We start from the raw sequence: 26,400 nt of genomic DNA, 5'->3' as shown, positions 1-26,400 counted from the left end.
CAACTTTTATAGGGAAGAAGGACCTATAACTATTCACTAGGGATTGGAACTCTCTGCTGCAAGAGGCAGATTGTACAATGGGAAAAGGGACACTGGGATGATTCCCCAGAGACAGGCATGGACTCCATCCCATATCTTGGGAAGCTTGGGCCACAATCACCTATAGCAATGACTTCTGAAGAGGGGAAGGCCTAGACAAATTTTCTAGAAATATTCATTTTCCCTAGCTCAGAAGCTTTTTCTCATTCTGCAACTGACAAGCCATCTGACTGTTTCACAGAATTAACCACTGTATTGTCTGCAGAGCATTTCTATTATTTCCTGTGCTGAGAAGTTCAACAATTCAATCAATTCTCTGAGAGACATTGGAGCTAGAATTACCCAGATTTTTGGGGGGCGGGGTAGAGTTGGGCATGCAGTTGCTAAAGACACTTCAAAGTGAGACACTCTCTCACTCCCAATTGTCAGAGTGAGGCACTCTGGGGAAATAACCTTCTAATAGCAATTTATTAACCTTTAATTTAAAAGGGGAAAGTTTAAGTTTGGAGTCTTATGTGTTTCCTTGAGATTGTCATGAGTTGGGAGGGGGTCTCATATCTTTCAGTGAGACATGCTGAGGCAGTTGGCACAGTACTATCTGTGATGTCTTACACTGTCATTTGTGTACCTTTAATATCAGACATGAGCCCTTTAGAAGGGAATATAGTCACCACCAGGGTCTTGCTTACATCACTTTTCTGTAACCTTCATGAGAGGTCTGAAGAAAGTCACTTTGTATTTCTATAGAAGTGGTAACCTTATGACAGGGGCACAAGATGCACAGCAAGGTGTTGGCCTTTCAGGAGTTGGTCACATGCCAGCAATTAAGCCCAATGACCTTTGGTAACACGTGGTGGGATATGCTAGCATCTCCTTACTCTGGACAACCTCTGCTGCTGGAAAAAAATTGATTAGAATTTTGGAGAAGTCATACTGATAGTGATTGACATGGAGGTGCAGTGGTCAGGCCTTCCCTAAAGGTGAGACTAATCTATAGGCCATTCACTATATAGCTCCATGAGAGATGTGGCCAGTCAGATATGATAAAGATGTAGCTATCTGTTCTGCAATGACCATCTGTGAGACACAACTTCCTACATCGCTGTCACTGCTGTACTATGCCAGTTTATCTTTGTAGGACAGTGTCAAAGTGTAGCATGTGGTAGATGTGATTTAAACTTTCAACACCTCTGGCCTGAGTCTCTCTCTTCTACCTGTTTCACTGTGGCCTTGCCATTTGATGATGACACAGTAAGCAAACAACTTCTTTGGCTGCTATACAGCTGAGTCTGTGAAAAAAAAGTATTTCCAGTTGCCAATGTGACTCATATTCATCCCTTTGGAAGTCTTTATTGAAGAATGTCACAGCCCCAGAGACAGAAAGACCTCACTCTTACTCTCTGCTGTGGCCACCAGCTCTAACCACATAGGGAGGATTGTATGGGTTCACCATGTTCTCTGTACCTTGGATACTTGTCTGAAACTAATTCATGCTTGCAAAGAGGCCAAGTAACCCTTCATATTAATCAATTATGAGATGAAGTTGCTATCCAGGTAAGCAACCTGATTCCAAAAACAGACTGTGGGATGAGTCTTGAGACCTGAGATACCTGTCTGATGGCCATTCTCTCTTGGACCCAGGTTAGCATGTTCTAATGGCCTGCCTCCTTCAGGAGTGTTTCTCTCACCCCTGAGACATGCTCTGCCTCATGAGTCCTTCCTTAGAGGGTCGACTAATGACCTGGTCACCTGGCTAAGCCTTTGGGACTTCTCTGCCATTGCCAACTGTATTAGAAGATGAGGGTACTATGCCTCAGAGACACCTGTTGGACCTCCAATTTGCTGGTTCTCAATGTAAGGAGTTGTTGACATCTCAATCTCTTAGAAAGTCTCCCATTCTCATGTGAAACAAAATAACTGCTACATACTGTCTAAACTGCCAAAGGCAATCCAGGCAAAGGACAGGAAATGGGCAAGTTTCTGCCCTAGTTCCACACAGTCTTCTGTTTTGTTTCATTATATCTCAGGGATGAGTGGACCAAAGGGAGGCATTGTCAGGGGCTTGGAAAGTAAGAAGATGCCCATCTGCCTCAGGCCAGGCTCTCTGGCAGAGGCTATGAATCTACCACTCTCATCCCACCATTCTAGCCAGCACCTCACTCTGCAAACAAGCACAGTGGTGACATAGCTCCCCACCATAGTTTATCAATGACTGCACTCCGAATGGCTTCCCTCTGCCCCATTTGTCTCCTTGTTAAAGCCTCTTGAATTGTCTCAATTGCACTTTATTTCTTGCTGGCACCCTGACTGACACAGTCAGCATTCATTCAATCCTGGCAGTTGACATACTGGTTTTCCAGGAGGCCCTCTTTCTCCTGGACTTCCTGGTGCACCCTAAGAGAGAAAAGAAAGAAAGCCATCATTATAGTGATAAGGCCATCCCTATCTATTCTACATACCCCTCCACCAAGCTCTGTCTCAGCCAACAGACTGGGGAGGAATTGGCTGGGGAGGAATTGACACAACTCTGAAGACTGGCCCTGGTTGACCTTCCAAGTGAAAACAGTAAATATACAGCCAAAGTAAACTTTCCTTTAAGTCCCTTCCAGAACCCAAGACTAAAACCACCTTGTGCACATTGTGTACATGCAAACACACATTCACATATGAACTTGTCTTAATCTTTCATTCCAAATATAAGGGATAGGAGTAGCTTTGGGAAGAAAATGTTTTCATTGATGACTGGCTAAAAGTATGTAAGAATGACAGGGGAGCAGTTAAATATGAATGTTGGGAAACAAGAACTAGAGGCGCTTTCTTTTCTGAAGCAGTAACCAAGGAAGGGTTGTATTGTCCCTGACTAATGGGAACTAATGAAGCACCAGGCAGGCAGATAATCAATGAATACGGCTGCTTACGGGAGCCATGCATCTTTGCCCTATAAAAACTCATAGCTGACATTTATTCATTTTGCTAGTGTGTGGACTGAATGCCTCTGGTACCTGGCATGCTACTGAGTATCAGAGACCTGCAGATGCTAAAGACTTAGTGAGCTCAGAACTATCTTATAAAAGGTGGAGAGATGAAGACAAAAATATGACTACTGTCATCATCACAAAAGGGTCTTGTCCCAAGGGCTTCAGCTGAGCCTGGGTTAATTCCCTTGAGGACAGGAGGCCAGAGAAGACCCAGGAAGAAGTTCATGGAAGAATTAGACCTTATTCATCAAGACAGATGAGCAAAAAATAAGAGACAGTTACTGAGACCCAGGAGTATACTGGGTATATTCTGAAAACATGATAAAAATGCTTAAGAAAGAAAATATGAATAATGCAAAAAGCCATAATTGACAGAAAATCAAAATACATAAACAAACACCCTGGGGCTTCACAGTAATCCTTGACTGACCAACGATTTGGTGCTGGCCATGTGAACAAGGGAGGCCATGAGATGGTAGATGAGATCACAGGGGTGACTCTCTAAGCCCCTGGCTTTTCTTTTTACTTACATCCTGGCCAGCTGGTCCCTGGGGGCCGGGCAATCCAGGTAAACCTCGAGATCCCTAGTGAAAAAGAAGAAAAAAGAGACAGGCTCCAACTGTGAGAAGATAGGACTTACTTTTGTGTGGCAACAATTGGCTACGATTACACAAATGATGTGCTCTGGGGAGCCATAGTTGGTGTGAACTGCCAACTTAACAGAATCTAAAGTCACCTAAGAGATGGGCCTTTGGAAATGCCTGTGAGGATTGTCACATAATACCAAGTGATGAGGAAAGACCCATCTTAAATGTGGTCAGGGGGTCTGGGGATATAGAAAATGAAGGTGACCATAGCACTAGCTTGTGTTCATGTCTGTCTCCTGACCATGCATAAGATGTGAGCAGATATTTTCCACTTCTGTTTTGAACTCCCTGCCACAACATACTGCACCAGAACAGAGCTAAAGTCAGCCCTTTCTTCCTCAAGGTATTTCTGTCAGGGTCTGTTACCATAGCAGCATGGATGGAAATTCAACAATAATGCATGTATTCAAAGGCACCCCACTCACACCCTACTGAGCAGGATTTGCTCTGTGGACATCTGTGCTCTGTGCACAGATACAGCCCTCAGGGAAACCCTCCCTGGGAGTCTGACGTGAGTCCCAAGCATTGACCCCTTGCTAGAGTGGAAGACACAGTCCCTGTAGAGAACCAGGCCTGAGCATCCATCCCAAACACACCCCCTGTGCACCTTGATGACGGCCAGCCCCTTCAACTCCTAATTGGTTACAGAAGTTTCCTTGCACAAGGCCCAACAAAATTTTTGGTTCATGCATGACACTGCTAACTTTCTATGAGATCATTCTCATAGATCATTATGCTGACATTTTCTGGGCAACATCAGAGAATAGCATAGGCAACAGATCTCATTTCCTTAAATTTACAAGTGGAAATCAGCTCTTCTCAGGGCATTGGTTGAATATCGTAGCCAAGCCTGTCTCAGCTCCAAACCACAGTAGCCATGATGTTTGGCCTGAGTGGGGGAGCGTGGACTTGGAAACTCCTAGCAACCCAATGGCGATAAAGACCAAACACAGACATCTTGTCATCTTTAAATGGCTCTCAGTTCCATATTGTAAAACTAGAGTCTCTTGTTTATTTGGAATCATCTTGGCTGTTTCTTAAACATGCTTCCAAGGCCATAAAGCCATTTCTATTTCCCCCAGTAGACTCCTCTCTCCTAGATAGCTTCTCTCTTTTCACTTGTTACTCACACATAACCTCCCGCCCAGGTGCAGGCCTATTCAAATGCTTAGTCCTGTAGAGATGCAAACTAGGAGGCATTCTACACTGAGGCTATGCTATACAATAGCATACTTGCTCGCATGAGCAATACAATTGTAGGCCAGAGCTCCCAGGTGATCCTGTTTACTGAAACTGGAGGCTGGACCTTAAGACATTCCATAATGGAACTTTTTTGGTCCCCAACAGTTGAACTCATGCTACCTGTTCTGTGGGAGCTGACCTTGCCTCCTCTGGGATCTGCAGATCTCTTCTTAGACCTACCCTTCATCCAGTGTCCTGCCTCCCTCAGCTTTACTTAGAATAATTTACTTTGAAATCTCATGGTGATGAACCTCAATTGTTCTGAGCCTCTGTTTCTTCATCTAGCAAAACAGGCACAAGACTGTCCACCTTAATGAGAAATTATGAATGAACATTACAATATTTGCATACAGCCAAAGGCTGGGTATCAGCCCATCTGTTCTCATGCAGCTCTTCTGCTCATGAAGTGACTTCAAAGTGGAAGACACAGCAGCAAACTTTCAATGAATGCTTGAAAATGGCTACAAACAATGGTGGCTGTTCCTGGGAACAAATGTACACTGGAAGCTCTCCTGTTGCATTAGTGAAGGGACCAGCTCCCCATTTCAGCAGCCATGACAGTAACACATGCTTGCCATGACCTTGTCCTAGTCACTAGAAGTCAGACGCCTGCCTCGTGGTAAGGAACCAATCAGAAGTTAGCGGGCAGCACTATGCTTTATGGCTCTGGGTGTGCTCTATGGACAAGTGCACAGCAATGACACGCAGAGCATAGCAACCACCCTGGGAGGGCCTATGGGCCATAACAACCAGTTGGCCAATCAACACAGGGCAAGCCCTCCAAGCCTGGAGGCACACCAATCCTGAGCCTGTGCATACCCCTAGACACTCCCCTTACGTTGCCCTACAAGATCTCTCTGCAGCTGGTTCGAGCTGTCTTTGCTAGCCATCCGCCATGGAGGGTGGGTGAAAGACCGAGCTAACATGGGGTTAGCTCGTTAAACAACAATAAAGCCTCATGCAGTTTGTAGAAAGTTTTCTAATCTGCCTGGTGATTGGGGTGACTGCGGTCCTGGCCTGGGACCCCAGAGGCCTGAGTTTTCCGGGGGTCTAACAATTAGCATGAAGTGAGCCCAGCAAATTTTCACAATGGCTCATAGGTATTACTGCCTCCATATTACAAATCAAGAGAAATCCTCTCATATGTTCTTGGCTCTGTGGCTGGGTAAAGCCAGAATTCAAAAACAGTTCTTCTGGTCATTTGATTAAATTCCCTAAATTGGGGCTCTATTCCTGTAATGGAGAAATTCTAAGAGGTGAAGCCAGTCTCATGTGCCAAACTATGAAACAGTTTTGCTGGATTAAATGAACTCATCTCTCCCATTCTCCTCATATGTCCCATAAATCCATGAGCATATTTTGGAGAATCTGTCTAGTGCAAAGAATTTGTAGTAACTTTTGATTGCCTCTAATGTAGAATTGTGTTGATAGCCCTCCATTTAAAGCATACTATACCGGGGGTCCTTTGTCTCCTGGTTGTCCCGAAGGGCCCTAAGAAAAGAACAAACAGATTGGTAAGCAAAACAGGAATGCTCATTTCAACATTTACACATGCCGAGGCCAATCTTAAAACAAAAAAAAAAAAAAGAAAGAAAGAAAGAAAAAGAAAAACCAAGGCCTCATGTAGCCCAGGATGGTCTCAACACTATGTAGCTAAGGTATAACCTATAACTATTGATCCTTTTGCCTCCACTTCCCAAGTTCTTGGACTAGAGACATGTACCACCAAGCTCTATTTTGTAAAGCTTATTGCTAAGCCAGATTTCCTCTATCCTTCTTTGAACAAGGGCCACCCCCCAACCACTGTTATTCCCACAAGGTTCCTCAGTCATGTTCCACCACTTCCATACACCTTTGGTATGCCCAGGTTTTCCCATTTTGCATATCCTTGGAGAGACAGTGGTTCTTCTTGCTTATGCTAGATTTTCATTTATCAATAAGCAGCTCTCACTTTGCCAGGAACAGACCAACCTGTGCCCTGAGCCTCTGCTACCAGATTGGTATTTCCATATGAAAACTCTCATGTCTTTGTGTCTGTACTCAATCTGTCACATTTAGGAAATCATCGAACAGTAGAGTTAGCCATGCTTTTGTCCTCAGCTCAATATGCCCTGCATGTGGCTATGCAGCAGCTCCAAGGAGAACATGATAAGTATTCCCAAGAGAAAAAAGAGCTTTTACACAAGTGCCCATGTCCATGCATTGTGATAAAGTACCCACATAGCCTATTGTTTATGCGCCTGAGTGGCTAGACAGCAGATGAGCATCATCAAGCGTACAGTGGAGCACCAAGGGAAGCAGATAACTAAAGAGACAAGAGAGAGGCAGAGCCCTGAGGGCAGCAGGTCCCTTGATGGACAGGGTTGTTCTAGGAGCTTTGTAGGGGCAGGTAATGAGGACATTCAACTCTTTAGATCAACATGTTTGAAACACACACACACCAAACAAAAACAAAACAAACAACAATTGAGATCATAAGGAAACCCCACAAACATTTATGTGCTTTTCTTCTTTTTTTCTTTTTCCTGGAGAAAGTATTACGGGCTTTGTATAATAGGGTCTCCACCACAATACTACACTCTGCTCTTGAATAGAGCATCAGCAAATGATCTCTAGAGACACAAGCATTTTCACACTCTGGTTACAATCACTGGAAAACAAGCAATTTTCTATGCACAAGTATTTTAGCTAATAAAAGCTGATGGAATGTGATTAGCCATTGATACATTCTTATTATCCATTTCTCAAACTTTCACAGCACTCAATAATGACTGAACCCTTGTCCACATACAAGGAAGACCAGCCAAAGACATTCAGAGGCGAATAAAGGGGACTTCCCACGTTTGTTATCCACACCAGAATTAGCACCAGATGCTACATACACACGCACACACACACACACACACACCGAGAGAGAGAGAGAGAGAGAGAGAGAGAGAGAGAGAGAGAGAGAGAGAGAGAGAGAGAGAGAGAGCCTCCATTTAGCGCCAGGAGGATGCCTGCCTGCCTGCCTGCCTGCATACTGGGTTATCTATGTCATCCCTTTGACTAGATAGAGGATCTGAAGCTGAAATGCAGTAACTTAGCTGAAGTCAAACAAACAGGTAAAATTATGGGCTCAGAAGTCACCCCTGCCTTAGAGACCACTGATCATACTGCATTGTGAATCTGAATATTGTTCATCTCAGGTAGTTTCCAATGGGGCTGCATATTATTTAAAGAACTGTAATAAGGACAGCATGTCCTTAGCATTAGGAATGTTGCCATGGCATTTTTAGTGTCACTCTTTATTTTCAAATTAAATTCCAACTTTAAAATATTTGACTTGCTCATTAAGCCAGGTTCCAAATTATTTACTTATACTACTTGATGGATAGAGTTTGCATTCAAAGATGTTCATTTCAAATCTTCATGTTATCAAATATTAGACTTGAAGAAAATTATTTTGCCTCTAGAAACTTGGTTTTTTTAATTATAATGCAAAACTAGATGGTCACTTTTCCTCAAGTTATTAAAAATAAAAGAACATACAGAGTAGAAAAGACACCTGACGTCTGTACCATAAAAAAGCATGCCCACAGCTACTCTGCACACTTCTCAAGGGTTGTTTGTGTGTGTGTGTGTGTGTGTGTGTGTGTGTGTGTGTGTGCGCGCGCGCTCGTGCAGTGCACTTTGATGAAAGTGCAAAGACTGAAGTGGAATGCTCAGCCACAAATGGGACACTTGTACCATACCCCTCTATCCAAGACTCATGGACCATCACAGAAGAGGGGCTGGAAAAGTAGTAAGAGACAGAGATCTGGGAAGTCCAGAGCAAAACAGTTTCTTCTGGACATGACAGGACCACTATGCTCATGAACTCATAGCATGCTACCTCATAGCAGCCATGGTAGCCTGCATAAGATTAAGCCAGTGAGCACTCCAACATTGAAGGAGCAGAAGGCCTGTGAGTAGCACAACTGGAATCAGTAGACTATAAAAAAATTATTTTTGAAAGAGGACATGGATTTGAGATGGTCTTAGAGATATATCTGGGAGGAGTAAGGGGAAGGAGTGGGAGATGAATATGACCAAAATACATTGTATAAATTCATTATTTTTTTAAAAAATCAATTAAAATATTTTAAGTGTTATGGAAGAGGACTGCATAGTCATTTCCTTCCTAGTTCTAATATCTAAGTATCTCTTTGTAACACTGGGTATTCTGTCATGGTTTGAGTGTTAAACAGTCCCAGGAGTGCACATCTCTCAACAGTTGGTCCAGGAATGATGATGCTTTCTGGGCAATATATGAAACATTAGGAAGGTGAAGTCTACCTGCACGAAGTGGGTAGCTGCTGTAAGAGTCCACGTGTTCTAGCCTGGGCTTGATTCCCACCTAAACTACATTTCCTAGCCTCAGGTATAGCATAATCAGCTCCTGCTGCTTCAGCTATGAGCTGTGAGCTGACCCCACACAGCCATAATGAACTATATTTCCCAAATGGTGAGCCTGAAAAAAGACAAAACAAAAACACTTTTCCTTTTGCCTTGTCTTTCTTGGTCACAGTGATTAGAAAGGTAGCTTAAACAATAATGTGCATTTAAAAAAATCATCTTAGTTAACATGCTGATTTCAGCCTTTGATACCAGAGAAACTACTGCTTAGGGACTGGATAGGCAGAGATCTAACCAACACACATACATAGACCTCTATACCACAGACAGCAAGGGAATTGACAAAGGCCATTAGGCTTGTATCAAAGGACTCGGAGTCAACTATGCATTTGGGGGAATAAGCTAAAACAATTCGAGCACCAAAAAGATATGTTAAAACACAAATGTATTGAAATCCTTAAGTTCAAACATTCTAGAAAAATATTCAAACAAGTCTAATGACTATTCTCTGTAGACACATTAGTGAAAGCATTTAGTGAGGAAGGCCCAGCATTTGCACTCACTCTTGGTATATAATCTGTGTAGATGGGCTGTAGAGGAGGGAGCTTTCCTCTACAAAGAAGCAGTCTAGCTAATAAAGACAAAAGAATCAACTTACAGAAATACCCTAGCACCAATTGATGTGTTAATTGATAGGACTTTGGACATCAAAGGGTGTGAACATCACAGAAAGAAACCCACCAGACATCCTAGGTGCCTCCTGATGTGCAATAGGCAATCTATGAAGTCTTGCCAAAAACATCAAACCCGAGTCTGATCAAACCTCTGGACTTAGACACTGACTAATGAGAATCATGAGGTGGCAGCTCCCACTAAACTATTGTATTAGCAAATCCTGTTAGTGAACCCCAAACAACCTCATGGACCAAAACAAGAATAAGCTTGATTTCCTCTATAAAAAGCAACAAACTGAAAGCAGGAGATCTATGAATTAGCCAGAGAACTCTTTTTTAAAGACTGAGCAATTGTTATTTGTTCACTTAGCTCTTAATTCAGAAACAGAAAACAGATAGATGACCAGGGTATCGGTGTGCCAGTCAAGAATTAAGTGGCAGCAGCAGCATATTGGGTGCTGTGCTTTCCATATGTGATGACAAAGTCATTAAAAGTTCTTATTTGTCATAAATACAGTCTAAAAATATATAGGGTATAAAAGTAGGTATTCCTGGGCACAATTGAAAATAAGAGGAAAATAGGGACCACTAACTGAGTGATCCTGGTGGGTGGCTGTCTTAGGGTTTATGTTGCTGTGAAAAAACACCATGACCAAAAACAATATGGGGGGCAGTCCGCTCACAATTCCTATTCCAGGCAACAGTCTATCAATGAGGGAAGTCATGATAAGAGCTGAAGACAGGAACCTAAAGGCAGGAGCTGATGCAGAGGCCATGAAGGAGTGCTGCTTACTGGCCTGCTTCTTGCAATTTGCTCAGCTGCTTAGTTAAAACATCCAGAACTACCAGCTTTGGGGTGTCATCAGCCCACAGTGAGCTGGGCCCTCCCATATCAATCATCAATCAAGAAAATGTTCCACGGGCTTGCACACAGGCTAATCTGGTCAGGGACATTTTCTCAAATTGTTCCAAAATAACTCTAGTTTGTGTCAAGTTGGCATAAAAACTAACCAGAATAGTAGCCATCTGGCTATATGGGGTGGGGTGGGGTCATTGTGCTATTCTGCCTACTGTTGTCCTATCTAGCACTCTCTAACATAAGAGAGAGGAGACAAAAGACAAAGAGTGAGTGAGAGGGGGGAGATTAGTTCTGTTCTGTGCAGAGCCTGACATTCTTTTCTGTAGGGAGCCGTCCCTGCATTCTCCATTACAATGATGGCGCCTGCAGGCACTGAATGTAAATTATTGCGCAGGCGCTGGGTAATTTTCCATTCCTTCATCTCTGCCTATTCCGTGGCGTATATGGCCTGACGACCTGCAGCCAATCATAGGGTGACACGTCCCAGGCGGCGGCTGCCAGCCTTTATTAGGGGACGGGATTCTTGGCTCGGGGTCTCTGCTCTGGTAAGCTTATGCTCTCCTCTCAAGACGCATTAAAGCTTTCCTGCAGAAGGATCCGAATGTCCTGTGTGGTTCTTGCTGGCGAGACGATAGCGCGGGACACTTTTCTTGATTGATGCCTCCTTTACAGGGACACCCTGTCTCTCCTCTCTATGAAACTCCTTGCTCTTAAACTTTCCTCACCTGTAGCCCTCTGAGCAGAGTCCCCAGCTTTTCTGGGCTACATTTCAATGGCTCTTTGTATCTCTTAACCCTGACCTGCTGAGTTCTGATAAGGTGGCATGAGAATGCTTGCCTCATACCTCAAGTTGCAGCATCCTACCTTGGATGATCCTTGTTCTGAGAGTCCTCTGCCCTCAGCATGTTAGACACACCATAGGCATACAGGAACAAAAGTTCTGGAGAATAAAAACTCATTTTTCTTCCTCATATGTCTATGGCAAGAGGAAAAGAGCTGACTAACTTTGTGAAGAGGGAACGAAGTGCAATGCAATAGTAGAGACAAAAGGAAGGTGGGCATCACATGCAAGACCCTTGGAACACCTCTTGTCAGTTTCCACTAGCTGCCCCTGTCAACAAGCACCAGTATTGCAATGTGTATATGCATTACCAACTGTATTGGTATTTGTGCATGGGTGCCTGTATGATACATTTGTGTATGTTTGTGGTATGTATGCTGCTTAAAGACAGACATGTTTTGACAAATGCATTCTTAGGCCATTTGTCTTTGTGTATACACCATAAAGTGTCCTATAGAAACTAAGATGGCTATCACTAAACAAAATAGTCTTAGGGGACTTCATTATATATGCTGCTCTTTATGGACTGGTGCATCCTTATGCAGATGGGGCACCAGTCAGAGGAAGTTTACCAGATTTCCTGCACAGAAGATATCTAGAGCCGGGGGAAATCAAAGGAAAATGAGGTCTAGCCTGGAGAGGACTGGATATCTCCAAACAGGTAAGAAGTGGTTTGGGTCTAGAGTTCAGAAAAACAACTATAGACCTGCATTCTAGAAAGAGTACAGGGAACAGAATAGAGACCTGAAGTAAGAGAGACCAGTGGACACTCAGGGGAAGAGGGAGATAAAATGAAGCCATAATCAGATGTATGAAGCACAGGAGTGCCAGGTGGGGATTGACAAGGGCAAGGATTATTGAAGAAACAGTGACAACATTAGCAGCAGCCAAGGCCTTTCTCTATCTAGGGACAAGAGCTCTTCCTTGTGATGACTTTGGTTCTGTACAACTAGAACTAGCCTGGAGAGCTAAGGTTCCCAGCAAGTCATGAAGCAAGCAGGTGCCTCAGACCTACCAAACAGCAGAGGCTAACGCAGTGCCTCCATCCAGAGTAAAGATCAACTTGTTTTAAGTGGATCTCATGCACCTCTCATTTTCTCATCCATAGTGTGAGACTGCAACCATGGTCACCTCACAGACTAAAGCTACATCAGAAAAGATGTGCCCAGAGCCTGGTCTACTTAAATGTGTCTTAGGAAGCATTGATGACAACAGATGTTTGTTCCATTTACAAGGGAGAACTCCTGAGTTTATGGCAGAAACAGCTTTTTTAAAAAGCATCCCTTCCCCATGGAAGAAAGGCCTGAACTTTGCCCTAATGCTTACTTTTGAAATCTGGCTACACATAAAGCAGTGTTGAAGCCCAGGAGTCAGGAACAAGGCAGATATTCCCACCTGCAAATCCCTTTGCTGTCCAGAGGACTCACAAAGCTATGTGAACTAGAAAGCGTGAGAGAGTTTCAAAGAATCCAGTCCTGTCCTTTTCCTGCATGCCACTATGGTAGGAGGGGGTGGAGGGTATAAGGCTGTAAAGTTAGGCCTGGATCACTACAGACCACACCTGGTATCTCACCAGAGAAGACTAAATGGTCAACTGTAATTTTCTTATCTAAAGGAAATAGCTAACCTAATTCTCTCTTTCTGCAACTAAAGGACATAGGCCAAATCAGACAGGTAGGATACATGAGAAGAGAGAGAATTTAGCTGGCCACATAAGTACAATCCAGGGGCAATAACGGACATGCAAAGACATGAGAAGCACTGAAGACTAGACACATGAAGTGGACACACCATCTCTGTCCTCCTGCTGGAAGAGCCAGTGAGAGATATTTGCTTTCATAATGCTGAGTGTTTAAGGCCAGATTCCCATGTCCTTGATGTGCCTTAAGGGGAATGGCTTTACATCTTCATGTCTGCTTCCTCATGGGCAAGCAGAGGTGATCTGGTAGGCTTTTAAAGGATTAAATGAGAACAAAGGAGGGAGACTTGACCTGAGGTTTCTGTTCAAACTGTCTGCAAGAGGCAGGTGGTATTAGATATTATTCTGATCCTCACACTTCAGTGGCTGCCAGCTCTATGATTTTTACCTTATTCCACAGAAACTAGAGGAATGCACAAAACATACTTGTGTGGTACATTGAAAATGCTTCTTTGCCTGAAATCAGTTGGCTCTGAGTTTCCTGCCAATCTCTCAAGCTACCAAGCCATTGGAGGGCTGAAAGGATGCCTCCATGAATATACACATTAAGCACCTTGCCTGGGCAAGACATCCTGCAGGTAACTTCCAGACGTTTCAGGCTTTGAAGGCTGAGATGTACTGAAGAGGAATTTGATGACATCACAGAAGCAAAGGTAGGGTGCTAGGCATCAACACCAATAGCATTAGGCCTCATTCTCCTAGTCCCTCTGATGGTACTACTGAAATTTCTGGCACTTGGTCAACAAGCAAACTGATGCTTGGGGTAGGAAAGAGCCTGTCTTAGATTATATGGCTGTCAGTGAGAGCTTTGTCCTTACAAAGCTCCTGGTATCAAGCCCATGAGTACTTTGATTTTCCCCAAATCCTGAAAGAACTCATTATTTAGCTCTTAAATCTCACCAAAGGAAGATCAGAGACAACTTGAAGATGAAAGGAGGATTTTGTGAAGAACTGGAAGCAGGAAGTTAAAACCTCAAGCAACTGTACCATCTTACTGGCTCCATCTGCTAATAGAGCAAGGGTCAACATATCAACCTGGGCTCCTTTCCAGCAGGTACCAGTGATGATGAACAATAAAAGCCAGAAGAACAAGCTCTAGAAGAGACAGGAGGCAGAAGGTAACTCAATCTACTCATTCTTCCTGTCCCTGGGCTTCTTTAGTCAGAGGAACATGTGGAACTCAAGCCCAAGGTCTGGGGGACAGGTCCTGGGAGAAGCTCACTAGCTATGGTATTGGTACACCAACACTCAAGCTCCTTTCATCTTTTTGCAGGAGTCTCCTAGGATGTAACATGGAGTCACTCAGGAGTCAACAGAGCAAGACTCTGCTGCCCACAGTGCCCATCTGTTCGATAATAAACTCTACCTGGGTTTTATTCCTATCTCTAACTCACTTTGTTACTCTCTAAGAGTGAATTTCTGAGATCATCTCTCAAATAAACTCCTGCTTGGAATACCTACCTGAACTCTGAAAGATATCTCATCTCCCTTAGGAGCAGGGCATGGGACATGGTCCTTTGCACCCCAGCATGGTACATGGTCCTTTGCACCCCAGCATAGAATAGGGACACTGGATTGTTGAGCAAAGATCCATGTTCCCCAGTGACTTGACACATCCTTCCTCACCTCCACCTGCAAGTCCTTGAACCTCCCATGCAGTTTCTTAGGCCATCACCAGTCGAGGCTGCTGGCCAATGAGACTTATGGCAATCCAATAAGGTTTCATCTGCCAGGAAGCTTTTAATAATCCTAAGTGGTAGAAATATACTAAAGAGTTGATTTATAGCCTCCTGGCTGCAGCCAGCAAATTACTTTTCCTTTGGAATCAGCTAGGGAGGAAGATGGTGATTTCAGCTATTTAGATTTGGGGCAAATTGTGCCACCTCTGTTGTCTGGCTGTCTAAATGAGCTCAATGCAGTATATCCTTGGAGAGTGGACAAGACTCCATAAGGAATCAAATTCCTGACTCTAGGGAAAGGGCCCCTTCTGAGATGACTTAAAAAATAAAATGTCTGGGCTACTCTTCCTTTTAAAATTAAAAAGTCCAAGACAAAAATCACAATGATGTAATGGAGAGCATGACTGTCAGAAATTCTAGCTGAAATTCTCTGTGGAAGAACACAAACCAGACAAGACTTCCCCAGGGAATTCATTTGCTCCTGCCACAGTGTCTGGGCACCTAGGAAGACCCCTGTAATTCTGCCACATTTAAGGAGTCCCCACTGCTGGTATGAGGGAGAAGTAGGTAGTCTTTTTCCAGTGGGGAAGCATCCAAGCTTGTTCGAGAGTGGAAAAACAGAGAACCATGTATAAGGAGAGAGGCCTAAACTGACTTGAGACGTATGAAGGCCACAGACAAAAGCAACAGGGATTCTTATTTTATGTGATATTATAGACAATAAATTAGACCTCTCTTCTTTTCCAAGGGAATTATATATGAATAATTATGTTACTTGGCCTATGAACCACAAAAATGACCAACACAGCAAGACAGCTCCAAAGATGCAACAGTGCCACTTCAATCTTAGGGTTAAATAAATGCTGTCTAATTTGACTTAAGGGCTGCTCATTAGGAGAGAATTTATGCCTGGTACTGTAAATGTAGCCAACTCTCTATAGTGATAAGGCCATGGGCTCTATAAAACCTATTTCTGCCACTATGCTAAACCAATATAATTTCTAACTTTATTTAAATATTTATTCTTATACCTACAGATTCATGTAGCTCTCAATCCTTATCAAAGAAATGTCTTTTTGCAGCAGACAAAGAATAATCTTGAAATCCACAACTGGTCAAAATGCAGAGAGCAACTGACAATGGGGTTCCAGGTCTCAAGTGATACATCAACAACACCATCTTTACACCAAGGGCTCACAGGCTAAGAACCAAGAAGTCTGCTGGAAGAGTTTGTCTTCTTATATAACAGGGAATTTGCACCCAGGAAATCTCAACAATAATGTGGGTAGTGGTGTTGGGCCTAAAAAGGCTCAGATGTGAAGCCCAGTGTAACCTCCTGAGCCTGGCTAGAGTTCAGTGACTTGTCTCTAGCCTGTAACCTCCAAGTGGGGGTGACTCAGCAAGGCCTGATGTAAGACTACCCCCTGCCTAGCTACCTGCCAGCTTGGTGGAATATTATTGGCCCTTACTCCTCAGGTCACCTTACCCCATCCTAAGATCCCCATCCCCTACCTCAGCCCTATAAAAGTTCCTGCCTGTTGAAATAAATTGAGATCCTGCTTCGACAAGTCTCCTGATTCAGTGTGTATTTTCTCCCCGGTAACTAGTAGGGGGGAAGGTCTGAGTTATCTTTACTCACCATTCTGTTAAGCCCTGGAAGAGATCAGCTGGACTGACCCTCCCCTACCCTCTACCTGCCAGAGGATCCCGCAGGGGAAATCTACAAATCCCACCCCAAAATGAAGAAATATAGGCAATTAATAGTTATCTAATATCAAGTAGTCAGCCATAAGTATATAAACATGCCGTAAGTATATAAACATATAAGCAACACTACATGACTTCGGTAGGCTGTATTTAAACACACACACACACACACACACACACACACACACGCAAATAGTAAAGAAAAAAGGTTGTGAATATGATAAGGAATAGGAGATGGACACAGATGGAGTTGTGGGGAGATGATGTAAATACAAAACTATATGAAATTCTTTATAAAACAATGAAAAGAATGGTATTACTTGAGATCTTTTTTATTGTGGTCTGCATTTCTCAAATGTGGAAAAAGCAAAGACCAGGTCATGTGCTATTTTGGTTTCTATCTAGGTTTTGTTTAGCAGGTGTGGAGTTACACTGGGCACATGGCTTAAAATAATAATTATATGTGGTAGTTGAGTTATTCCAAGGCTTAGCTGTGTATTTGAGTTTCTCAATAGTAAGACATGGCTAGCTGTCAGGAAAACAAATGCAGTTGAAGATAAATCAGTCTTCTGCCTTTACCAAAGCAAAGAGCAGATGGGAGAGAATGCCTCAGATTGAAAGTAATCCTTAAGTTCTGAAAGCCATCATTCTGTGGCAGGGAGAAGAGAAGACACACTTGTGTGTAGGGGAAGCTGTAGCCACGCCTGCTTAGGGGCTTGCTACAGGTATGCCTGACCACCCTGCAAGGGTGTGGTCAGGGTGATGTAGGGAAAGTTTAAGAGTGAGGGATGCTTACATGGTGACCTGCTTTCACTTTCATCTTCGGCTTGCTGTACTTACTGCTGCCACGCCAGCTGGCTAGGTCGCTCTGTAAGTAAAGCTTTTCCCTATTAAATAGCCTTGTATTATTATCTGGGTCCGTATTGGAAATTTCCCACATTACTTGTGTGATAGTGAAAAGACACAAAACACAATTCTATTCTCAAGAAAAGAAACTTAGTTCTTCACAAAAAAAAAAAAAAAAAAAACAATACTAAGTGTCAACACTATGAGTTCTATGGACAAAGTGTGTTTTGCACATGCAATGTCTGGTTGAGGACAGAGACTGAACCTCCATTTAGCTGAGGTTCTGAATGAGCCTGTATCACTCAGAAACAAAGCTACACGGTCCATGGGTCTTACAAGACTATACCTACTAGATGATATAATTTATTCCTTAAAACTCGCAACATGAAGACCCATTTGTCGGTACTGCTTTGGAAACATGATTTATGTCTCACTTTTACTCATTTAGAAGAATCAGGGTAATTAGCTTTGTTTGGCCTGGAATATGTTTTTGTTTGTGAGCCTAGCCTTTAATGGCTGAGCCATCTCTGAGCCAGCCCATGGCCTGAAATATATAAAACCACAATGTTTTCCCAGATCACAGTCCTTCCCCAGGTTAGTTTTATTGGCTATGATTTTAATACTCACAGTTTGGTCCATGGGTCTTTTTCTTTAAAAACATTGGATGAAATCATAACATCAATAACTACCTACACAATGCTGTGCACATCAACTCAGCATCTGAAAAAGGGCAGGACTAATAAGGCCCCACCCAAACCTCAGAAACTATAGACACTTGCTGGAGAAAGAAGTCATAAGATAGTCACTTGTATAGTGTCCTTGCTTAAATAAATAATACCACAGCTGTATTCACACAGGCACAACTAAATTCAGTTGGCAATAAGCAAGAGACAGTAGGGGTCCCTGGCTCAGCCTCCTCGTTCCACACTGCTGTGGTGAACCAGTACCGAATGCGTGGCCTGAACCCAGGGCCTTGCTCTACTTTGATGATGAGTATAACATCGTCAACTGGGATGTGCCCAACATCATCGTGGAGGAGTGTGGCTGCTCCTGACGGTGGCAATGGGTGCAGAGCACAGGCCCTTGGGGCTGTAAGGGAGCAGGAGAGGCAGGAGAGCTGAGTGTGGTTGTTCCATTGGGTTGTGGAGAGTGCCAGAGTGCGGCTTGAAATAATCTCCCGCTTCATAGAAAACCAGTCAGAACCAGAGAGAGAACCCTCCTGTGCCACAAGAGACTCCTAACCACACACACAGACACGAACAGCCAGACTCATCCTGCCACCCACACAACAGCGTCCAGGATACCAGCAAACGGATGCAGTTACAATGCCTGTCAGTCGGAGAAAATGAGGTGAGGAGCTACCATTCCCACCAGCTGGCTGGGCACTCTGAATCTCACCTTCTGAACACATATAAAAGCACGAAGGCAGAGGACACAGAGAGACTGAGCCAGAGAGCCACGAAGAGGAAAAGCAGACTGGGAGCACATGGGTGGAGGGCCATGTGCCCCTGGCTTGTCCCAGGCTCTTCACCAAAGCCCCTGGCTCAGTCCTGCCTGTTCACTCCCCGCCTGGCATCCTTCATGCTTTGAGGCCAGCAGAGCTGTGTCACCCTGTTCTTGGAGAGGGCAAATAGCCTAGTAGGAACCCGCCTGTCATAGAGACCATGGGGCAGGGACAGTGACACTTTGACTGTCTGTTGCTTGGATCCCTGGTATGACTTGTGTGTGTGTGTGTGTTTTCATTGGTGGTGGGGGGAGAGAAGAAGGGTCTTAATTTTATGCTTTAAACTTGTCTCCAACAACTGATAGGTCATTTGTGCTAGTTGCAGAATTCAAAAGCTATGACCTTTGAAGTAGATTCTAAATGAGAAGGGAAAAAAATGTTGCAAACGGTGCCCTTTGCTGGGGATATCCTCCTAGTGCTGTCTGTGGTGGGAGAGACAGGGATGAGGCAAGGGGAAGAGCCCAGAGGAGGCAGTGGTAGAGTGGAGTGGTATGGGGAGTTACTTAATTGGTCTTGGAGAGACCGGAAGCTTTCAGTTGCTTTGCAGAAGTTGTCCCTGTGGGTGGGCCCTGACTCCAAGAGTTGTCCGTGGACATGGCTCCTGCCCTCTTCACTGGCTCACCTGCCTGTCCCTCAAAGCACTTGCGGTCCTGCATGAACAAACATGACAAGAGCACTTGCAGGTCTAAGTGTGTTCAGAAGTGGCCCTGGGGCAAGAGCTGCCGGGACTGTCCCTGTGGATGTCCAAGTGCCACGTGAACTATGCAATGTAAGGGGTTGACCCACGCTAGGTGAAACTGGACTTGTCTGTCTCTTTTATATTTTTATACTTGAAATGAAATCCTTTGCTTCTTTTCTAAGTGAATGATTGCTTTCAATATTTGCACTGATTTAGTTGCATGGTTAGTCAGAAACTGCCATTTGAAAAAAAGTTATTTTTATAGCAGCAGAAAAATGAATACAGTTAAATGTATTATACATAATTTTGGAACCAAAGAGGCCAGAGGATCAGTTTTAATTTTTATTAGATGCTAAGGCCATCTTCTATGAGGTAGATGTTCTAAACAACCCCTTGAGTGGCCTGCCAGCATTTCAGGGTATAAATGTTTGTTTTTTTTTTATTTATTCAGTTGATGTGTCTCTTCTGTTCTTACACACTCAGAAGGTAAAGAAAATGATGGTAGAATGCAGGTGTGTATCTGTAAGTCCTCATCTTTAGTTTATTTAATAAAGCCCTCCTTAGGTTCTATTTCATAATAATAACTTAAAACCAAACAACATTGCCCCACAGACTGGCTGTCTAAGTATTTTACATTCATGTACAGTTTAAGAAAATAAAAGTTGGAGTGCCATGGGCAAAAATATAAGCAAAGAGACATGGAAACAGGAGGAAGAAGGGCTTCAGTAGGAGGAGGAAGGAAGGGAAGGTAATAGTAGGGAATATGATCCAACTATAATATATATATATATATATATATATATATGTATGTATATATATATATTTCAAATTTATGTAATGGAGTTATGAAAGAACAAGTTGAAAACTGTTGAGTTTTGTTGCCCTTGTTTGGAATCAAACTCTGTGCATTGGTCCAAAAAGTTGTATTCTTCTTATTCCCATTAGAAGTATAACAAGTTTTGTACCAACTGCAGCCATGTATACAAACCCTGCATTCAGTAGACCTAAGGATGCACATAAGGTGAAACAGGACTTTCTCTACAGGAACCCAGGCTATAGACTCCCAAGGAATCGAGCAGGGATCTGCATTGTGAGTATAACCTGAAAACAAGGATGTTAGCTGAACAAGGACTCACAGGTGGACCAGCAACCCCTATGCCTGGGTCACCACGACTGCCAGGAGAGCCAGGTATCCCAGGTGTTCCTCGATCACCCTAAGGAGACAGAAAGAAACAATAGACAGGTCAGTGCTGGCAAGATCAGGAACAATGTACATGCATAATTATTATTTTGAATTTGTGTTGTGAGAAACAGTCCTAGGCAGATTATTGCATCTCCCAACGTTGCCTGTAGGGTTGGGGAGACACAGCAAACAAACTCATTAGCAACTAGGCACCCAAAATCTGAATATTTATATAAAATGTGGTGATCCAAGACTGACTCTAGGAAACATTGATTTATTAATATTTATGTTTTAAAAGCACTTAAAAACCTGTTAATAAGCTGACCTGAACAATGGAGAGCTCTTGGTCCCCAGACTGATAGCTGGGATACCAGCATGATGGGACTGATCCAGATCCCAGGAACTTGGGTTTCAGTGAGGAGACCTAGGAAATCTACAGGACCTCCTGTAGTAGTTCAGTACTTATCCCTAGCATAGGTGTGGACTTTGGGAGCCCAATCCACATAGAGGGATACTCCCTGAGCCTAGACAGACAGGGGTGGGCCTAGGCCCTATCCCAAAGGATATGATAGACTCTTATGACCCCCTATAGAAGGCCTTACCCTCCCGGGGGAGCAGAAAGTATATGTGATCAGTAGGGTTTTAGTAGGGGAGGAGGGCAGGGAGTGGGAACTGGTATTGACATGTGAAATAATCTTGTTTCTAATTCAAATGCAAAAATAATAGCAAAAAAGACTGTTAATAAATAGGCTATATTTTCCCCAAAATAGCTACTGGAAACCCCTTGTATTGGAGTCCTTGAAGAAAGTATTGCTGGTCCCTGTAATCATTGCTGCCATGAGTTCATGTGTATCATAGCCATGTCCTATCCAAAAAAAATTCACAGCACTCTTTCCCATGTGCCAAGTCCTACAGTCTTTCCTCCAGCTCCTCTGTGTTTCCTGAGCCTCATGTGTGAAAGGGTGATATAGATATCTACTTCTAAAGATGATATTCACATTCCTCTCTTGCCAGAACATTGAGTCTCTGCATTAACAACTGCCCACAGCATAAAAGAGCTTCTCTGATCACAGCTGACATGTCGCCCATCCCTGGTGGATAGCCACACTTCTGCATACACACAGAAAGCCATAGTTGCACTCAGTGGGTTTTTTCTTCTAAAAAGAGGACATGGAAGTTGGTAGGAAGAGGTATTAGAGAGCCCACGGAGATTTGGAGAGGGGTAGGTGGAGGGATTGCTATGATCCAGATAAATTGTGTACATGTGTAAAATTTTCAAAGAACAAATAAAAGGCATTATTCAAAAACAAAGAAGCAAAGCCATGCTTCTAAGGTAACTTGCTTTTCCTGCTCTTGTGATGTCTACAGTTAGGTATTCATTCAGCTAACACTCACTGTGCATCCCATGTAATCCTAGATCTTAGGCTCCAATCCCCACCTGCAATTTAGTCATGATGCCTGCTTACTGTCAGTACTTAGTGCTAAATCCTGAAGTGGAGTGTCATCCATGAAAATGGGAGGAATGAAGTTTACAAAGTCCTTACAAAAAAATGTAAAAACCAAAATCCAAGTCCCTCACGATTTTTTTCCATTGTATAATTTTGGCTTCTTTGTTATAGGTGTGTTGATTAATTTCAGAGTCTTCGATTCAATTCCACTGATCCACATGTCTATTTTTATACCAATACCAAGCTCTTTTTATTACTATACCTCTACAGTATAGTTTGAAGTCAGGGATGGTGATGTCTCTGGAGGTTCCTTTATGGTACAGGATTATTTTGGCTATCCTGCATGTTTTGTTTTTCCATATGAAGTTGAGTATTGTTCTTTTGAGGAATTGTGATGGGATTTTGATGGTGATTGCATTGAATCTGCAAATTGCTTTTGGTAAGATTGCCATTTTTACTATGTTTATCCAAATGGTACTGGTATAACTGGATGGGATATGTAGAAGAATGCAAACAGATCCATTTCTATTGCCATGCACAAAACTCAAGTTTTGTGGATCAAAGTGGATCAAGTGGATCAAAGACTTCAACATAAATCCACTGACCCTAACAGAAAACAAAGTAGGAAGTAGCCTTGAACACATTGTCACAGGAGACCACTTCCTAAATATAACATTAGTAGCACAGACACTGAGAGAAACAATTAAAAATGGGACCTCCTGAAAAGAAGAAGATTCTGTAAGGCAAAAGACATGGTAAATAAGACAAAGCAGCAGCCTACAGAATGGAAAAAGCTCCTCACCAACCCCACATCTGACAGAGTGCTAATCTTCAAAATACATAAAAATCTAAAGAAATGAGGCATCAAAATACCAAATAATCCAGTTTAAAAAATAGGGCACAGATCTAAACAGAGAATTCCCAACAGAAGAAACACAAGTGGCTAAAAGACATTAAAGGAATTGCTCAATATCCTTAGCCATCAGGGAAATGCAAATCAAAACAACTCTGTGATACTGTCTTACACCTGTCAGAATGGCTAAGACCAAAATTACTGATGACAGCTTATGCAGGAGAAGATGTGCAGTAAGGGGAACACTCCTCCACTGCTGGTGGGAGTGCAAACTTGTACAGCTACTTTGGAAAACAGTCTGGTGGTTTCTCAGAAAACTGTGAATCAACTCTACCTCAAGACCCAGCAATACCACTCTTGGGCATATGCCCAACGGATACACACTCCTACCACAAAGACATTTGCTCAGCTATGTTCATAGCAGCATTAGTCATAATAGCCAGAACCTGGAAACAACCTAGATGTCCCTCAACTGAAGAATAGATAAAGAAAATGTGGTACATTTATAAAATGGAGTATTACTCAGCAGAAAAAAAATAAAGGACATCTTGATATTTTCAGGCAAATGAACAGAACTAGAAAAAAAAAAACATCCTAAATGAGGTAACCCAGACCCAGAAAGACAAACATGGTATGTACTCATAAGTGGATATTAGACACAAAGAAAAGGACAACCAGGCTATAATCTATAGCCCCTGAGAAGCTAGGTAACAAGGAGGATCCTAAGAGATTCATGCATGGATGCCCCTGGAAGGGGAAATAGATAAGATCTCCTGAGTAAATTGGTAGTGGGGGAGTGAAGGGGAGGGGAGAGGAAAACATGAGAGAATGGGATGGATGAGTTGGACAAGGGGCAGAGAGGGAGGGCAAGAAAAGAGAAATCTTGATAGAGGGAGCCATTATGGGTATAAAGAGAAGTCTGGTGGTAGGGAACCTCCCAGAAATCCACAATGATGACTCCAGCTAAGACTCTTAGCAATAGTGGCAACCATGTCTGAACTGGCCTTCTCCTCTGATCAAATTGGTGACTACCCTAATTGTCATCATAGAACCTTCATCCAGGAATTGGTGGAAGCCGATGCAGAGATCCATAGCTAAGCACTGGGATGAGTTCTTGGAGTCCAGTTGAAGACAGAGAGGAGGATTATATGAGCAATGGGGTCAAGATCATAATGGGGAAACCCACAGAGACAGCTGACCCAAGCTAGTGGGAGCTCACTGACTCTGGACTGACAACTAGGGAACCTTCACAGGGCTGAACTAGGCCCACTGAATGTGGGTAACAATTCTGTGGCTTGGAAAGTCTGTGGGACCACTGGCAATGGACCAGGATTTGTCCCTACTGCATGAACTGACTTTTTGGAGCCCATTCCCTATGAAGGGATACCTTGCTCAGCCTTGTTATGCCAGGGAGCAGAGCTTGGTTCTGCCTCAACTTGATATGCCAGACTTTGATGACTCCCCATGAAGCCTTACACTTACTGAGGAGTGGATGGGGAGTGGGTGATGGAAAGTTGGTGGAGGGAACAGGAGGAGGGGAGGGAGGGGGAAATGTGGTTTGTAGATAAAATAAAAAATTTAAATAAATAAATTAAAAAATATCCCTCAATAAGCCTCCTTAATACCTGCCATTTCTCTTTCTTGCCCTTACAAGCCCAGTGTGGTTATGCCACCAGCTGTTAATGATCCCAGTGAAACAGATCATCCATTGCCCCACCCCCAACTAGCCAACTAGATCTTTCTTAACTTCTCTTCAAATTCCTATTTAGTACATTCCATTTCTTTAGTATGATATAGTATGGTTAGGCCTGGGAAGTGTAACATGCTTTGGATCTAGAAAATCTAGTTAAGTAGAATGAGGAGGGGGCTGTCAAGAAGATAAATACAGAAACACATGTGAACCTGACCCATGATTCATCTGCCAGCAGCTCTTTACAAGAGTGAAGGCCAGGTAGGAATATCTCAGGCATCAATGAGTGACTCTTGGTCTGGCCCCAGCTTAATATCGTGCCCTGGGAAGGCCTTAAGATGTCTCTATACATTAGGACCTTCATCAACAAAATATTGAGATTCTACCAAGTTCCTCTGTATCTGATGTATAATCATTTAGCATGAAAGTAACTATAAAGATGAGAGACATACCAAGTACTGCAGTTATACCATTACCATTTTACTGAGAGTTAGTAGAAAGAAAAGTTAGATGCACGCATATAAAATCAAATAAGTCCATTCCTTTTGTACCTTGATTTTGCTTTGAAGTGATTGATGCAGACTTCCGTGCTGAAGCTATCTTCCCATTCCCTTCCCAAGGTTACATTCCAGGTGCATTAGTAACCGCAATACTCCAATCACAAGTTACACTATGAATGTATATTCTTACACATTGCTGTTTATATTCCCTTTGTTGTGGTTTGGATGAGAAATGATCTCCACTGGCTCATGTTTTTAACATTTGGTCCCCAGTTAGTGGCACTATTTGGGAAGGTTACAGAAACTTTAGGGAGTACAGAGTTCCTGGAAGAAGTACTTCACTAGGGTGGAGCTGGGTTGAGGTTTTATAGCCTGTCCCCAGTTCCTGTTTTCACTACCTCCCCATTCCTCTTCCCCTACCTCTGCTGCCTGCTTCCTGGATATAGATAAAATCTAATTTCTCTGCTTCCAGCTGTGTTTATTCTCCAACCTCTGCTTCCTTGAACCTACTGTGATGCTTCCTGTATCTAGATAAAGTGTGATCACTTCACTTCCTGGCAGGCTGACCTCACCCTCTGGATGTCATGCCTTCCTGATAATGGGCTCAATCCACTCTGCAACTGCAAGTCAAAATAAATTCTATCATCTGTGACTTGCTTTTTGTCTTAGTATTCTGCCACATCGATAGCAAGGCAACAGATATACCCCTGCTTCCTGCACATGGCATTTCCACTGAGAACATGATTAAACTCCTATGCCCCAAGCTCCCAAACACTGACCCAACCACTGCCTTGGCCCAGTCATTCCCATTCTGTCTCAGCCTGCCTTCCCTGTCTGTCTGAAGGAATGAATGAATGAATGAATGAATGAATGTATATATGTATGCCCATTAGATTTCAGGTATTTGCACAAATCTTCAATAATTGTCACACCGCTGATCATCTCACCTCTGACT

The 26,400-nt window shown here is 43.1% G+C and overlaps 1 protein-coding gene across 1 annotated transcript in view; it reads right to left on the bottom strand.

The window, feature by feature from the left end:
- Col22a1 (collagen type XXII alpha 1 chain) overlaps nt 1-26,400 on the bottom strand; it is a 286,090-nt gene that overhangs the window by 82,521 nt on the left and 177,169 nt on the right. Inside the window, exons 39-42 of the mRNA XM_027415259.2 lie at nt 20,908-20,985; nt 6,362-6,397; nt 3,548-3,601; nt 2,389-2,433 (exon numbers count right to left, since the gene is read on the bottom strand). Of these exons, the coding sequence (XP_027271060.2) occupies nt 2,389-2,433; nt 3,548-3,601; nt 6,362-6,397; nt 20,908-20,985 (213 nt within the window). The remainder of the gene's footprint in view (nt 1-2,388; nt 2,434-3,547; nt 3,602-6,361; nt 6,398-20,907; nt 20,986-26,400) is intronic.

The sequence above is a fragment of the Cricetulus griseus genome, chromosome 4 (genome assembly GCF_003668045.3).
Source record: "Cricetulus griseus strain 17A/GY chromosome 4, alternate assembly CriGri-PICRH-1.0, whole genome shotgun sequence".
In the NCBI taxonomy this organism is placed as follows: Eukaryota; Metazoa; Chordata; class Mammalia; order Rodentia; family Cricetidae; genus Cricetulus; species Cricetulus griseus.
Note: the sequence above shows the minus strand (reverse complement) of the source record. Positions and strands in the feature narration are given on the sequence as shown.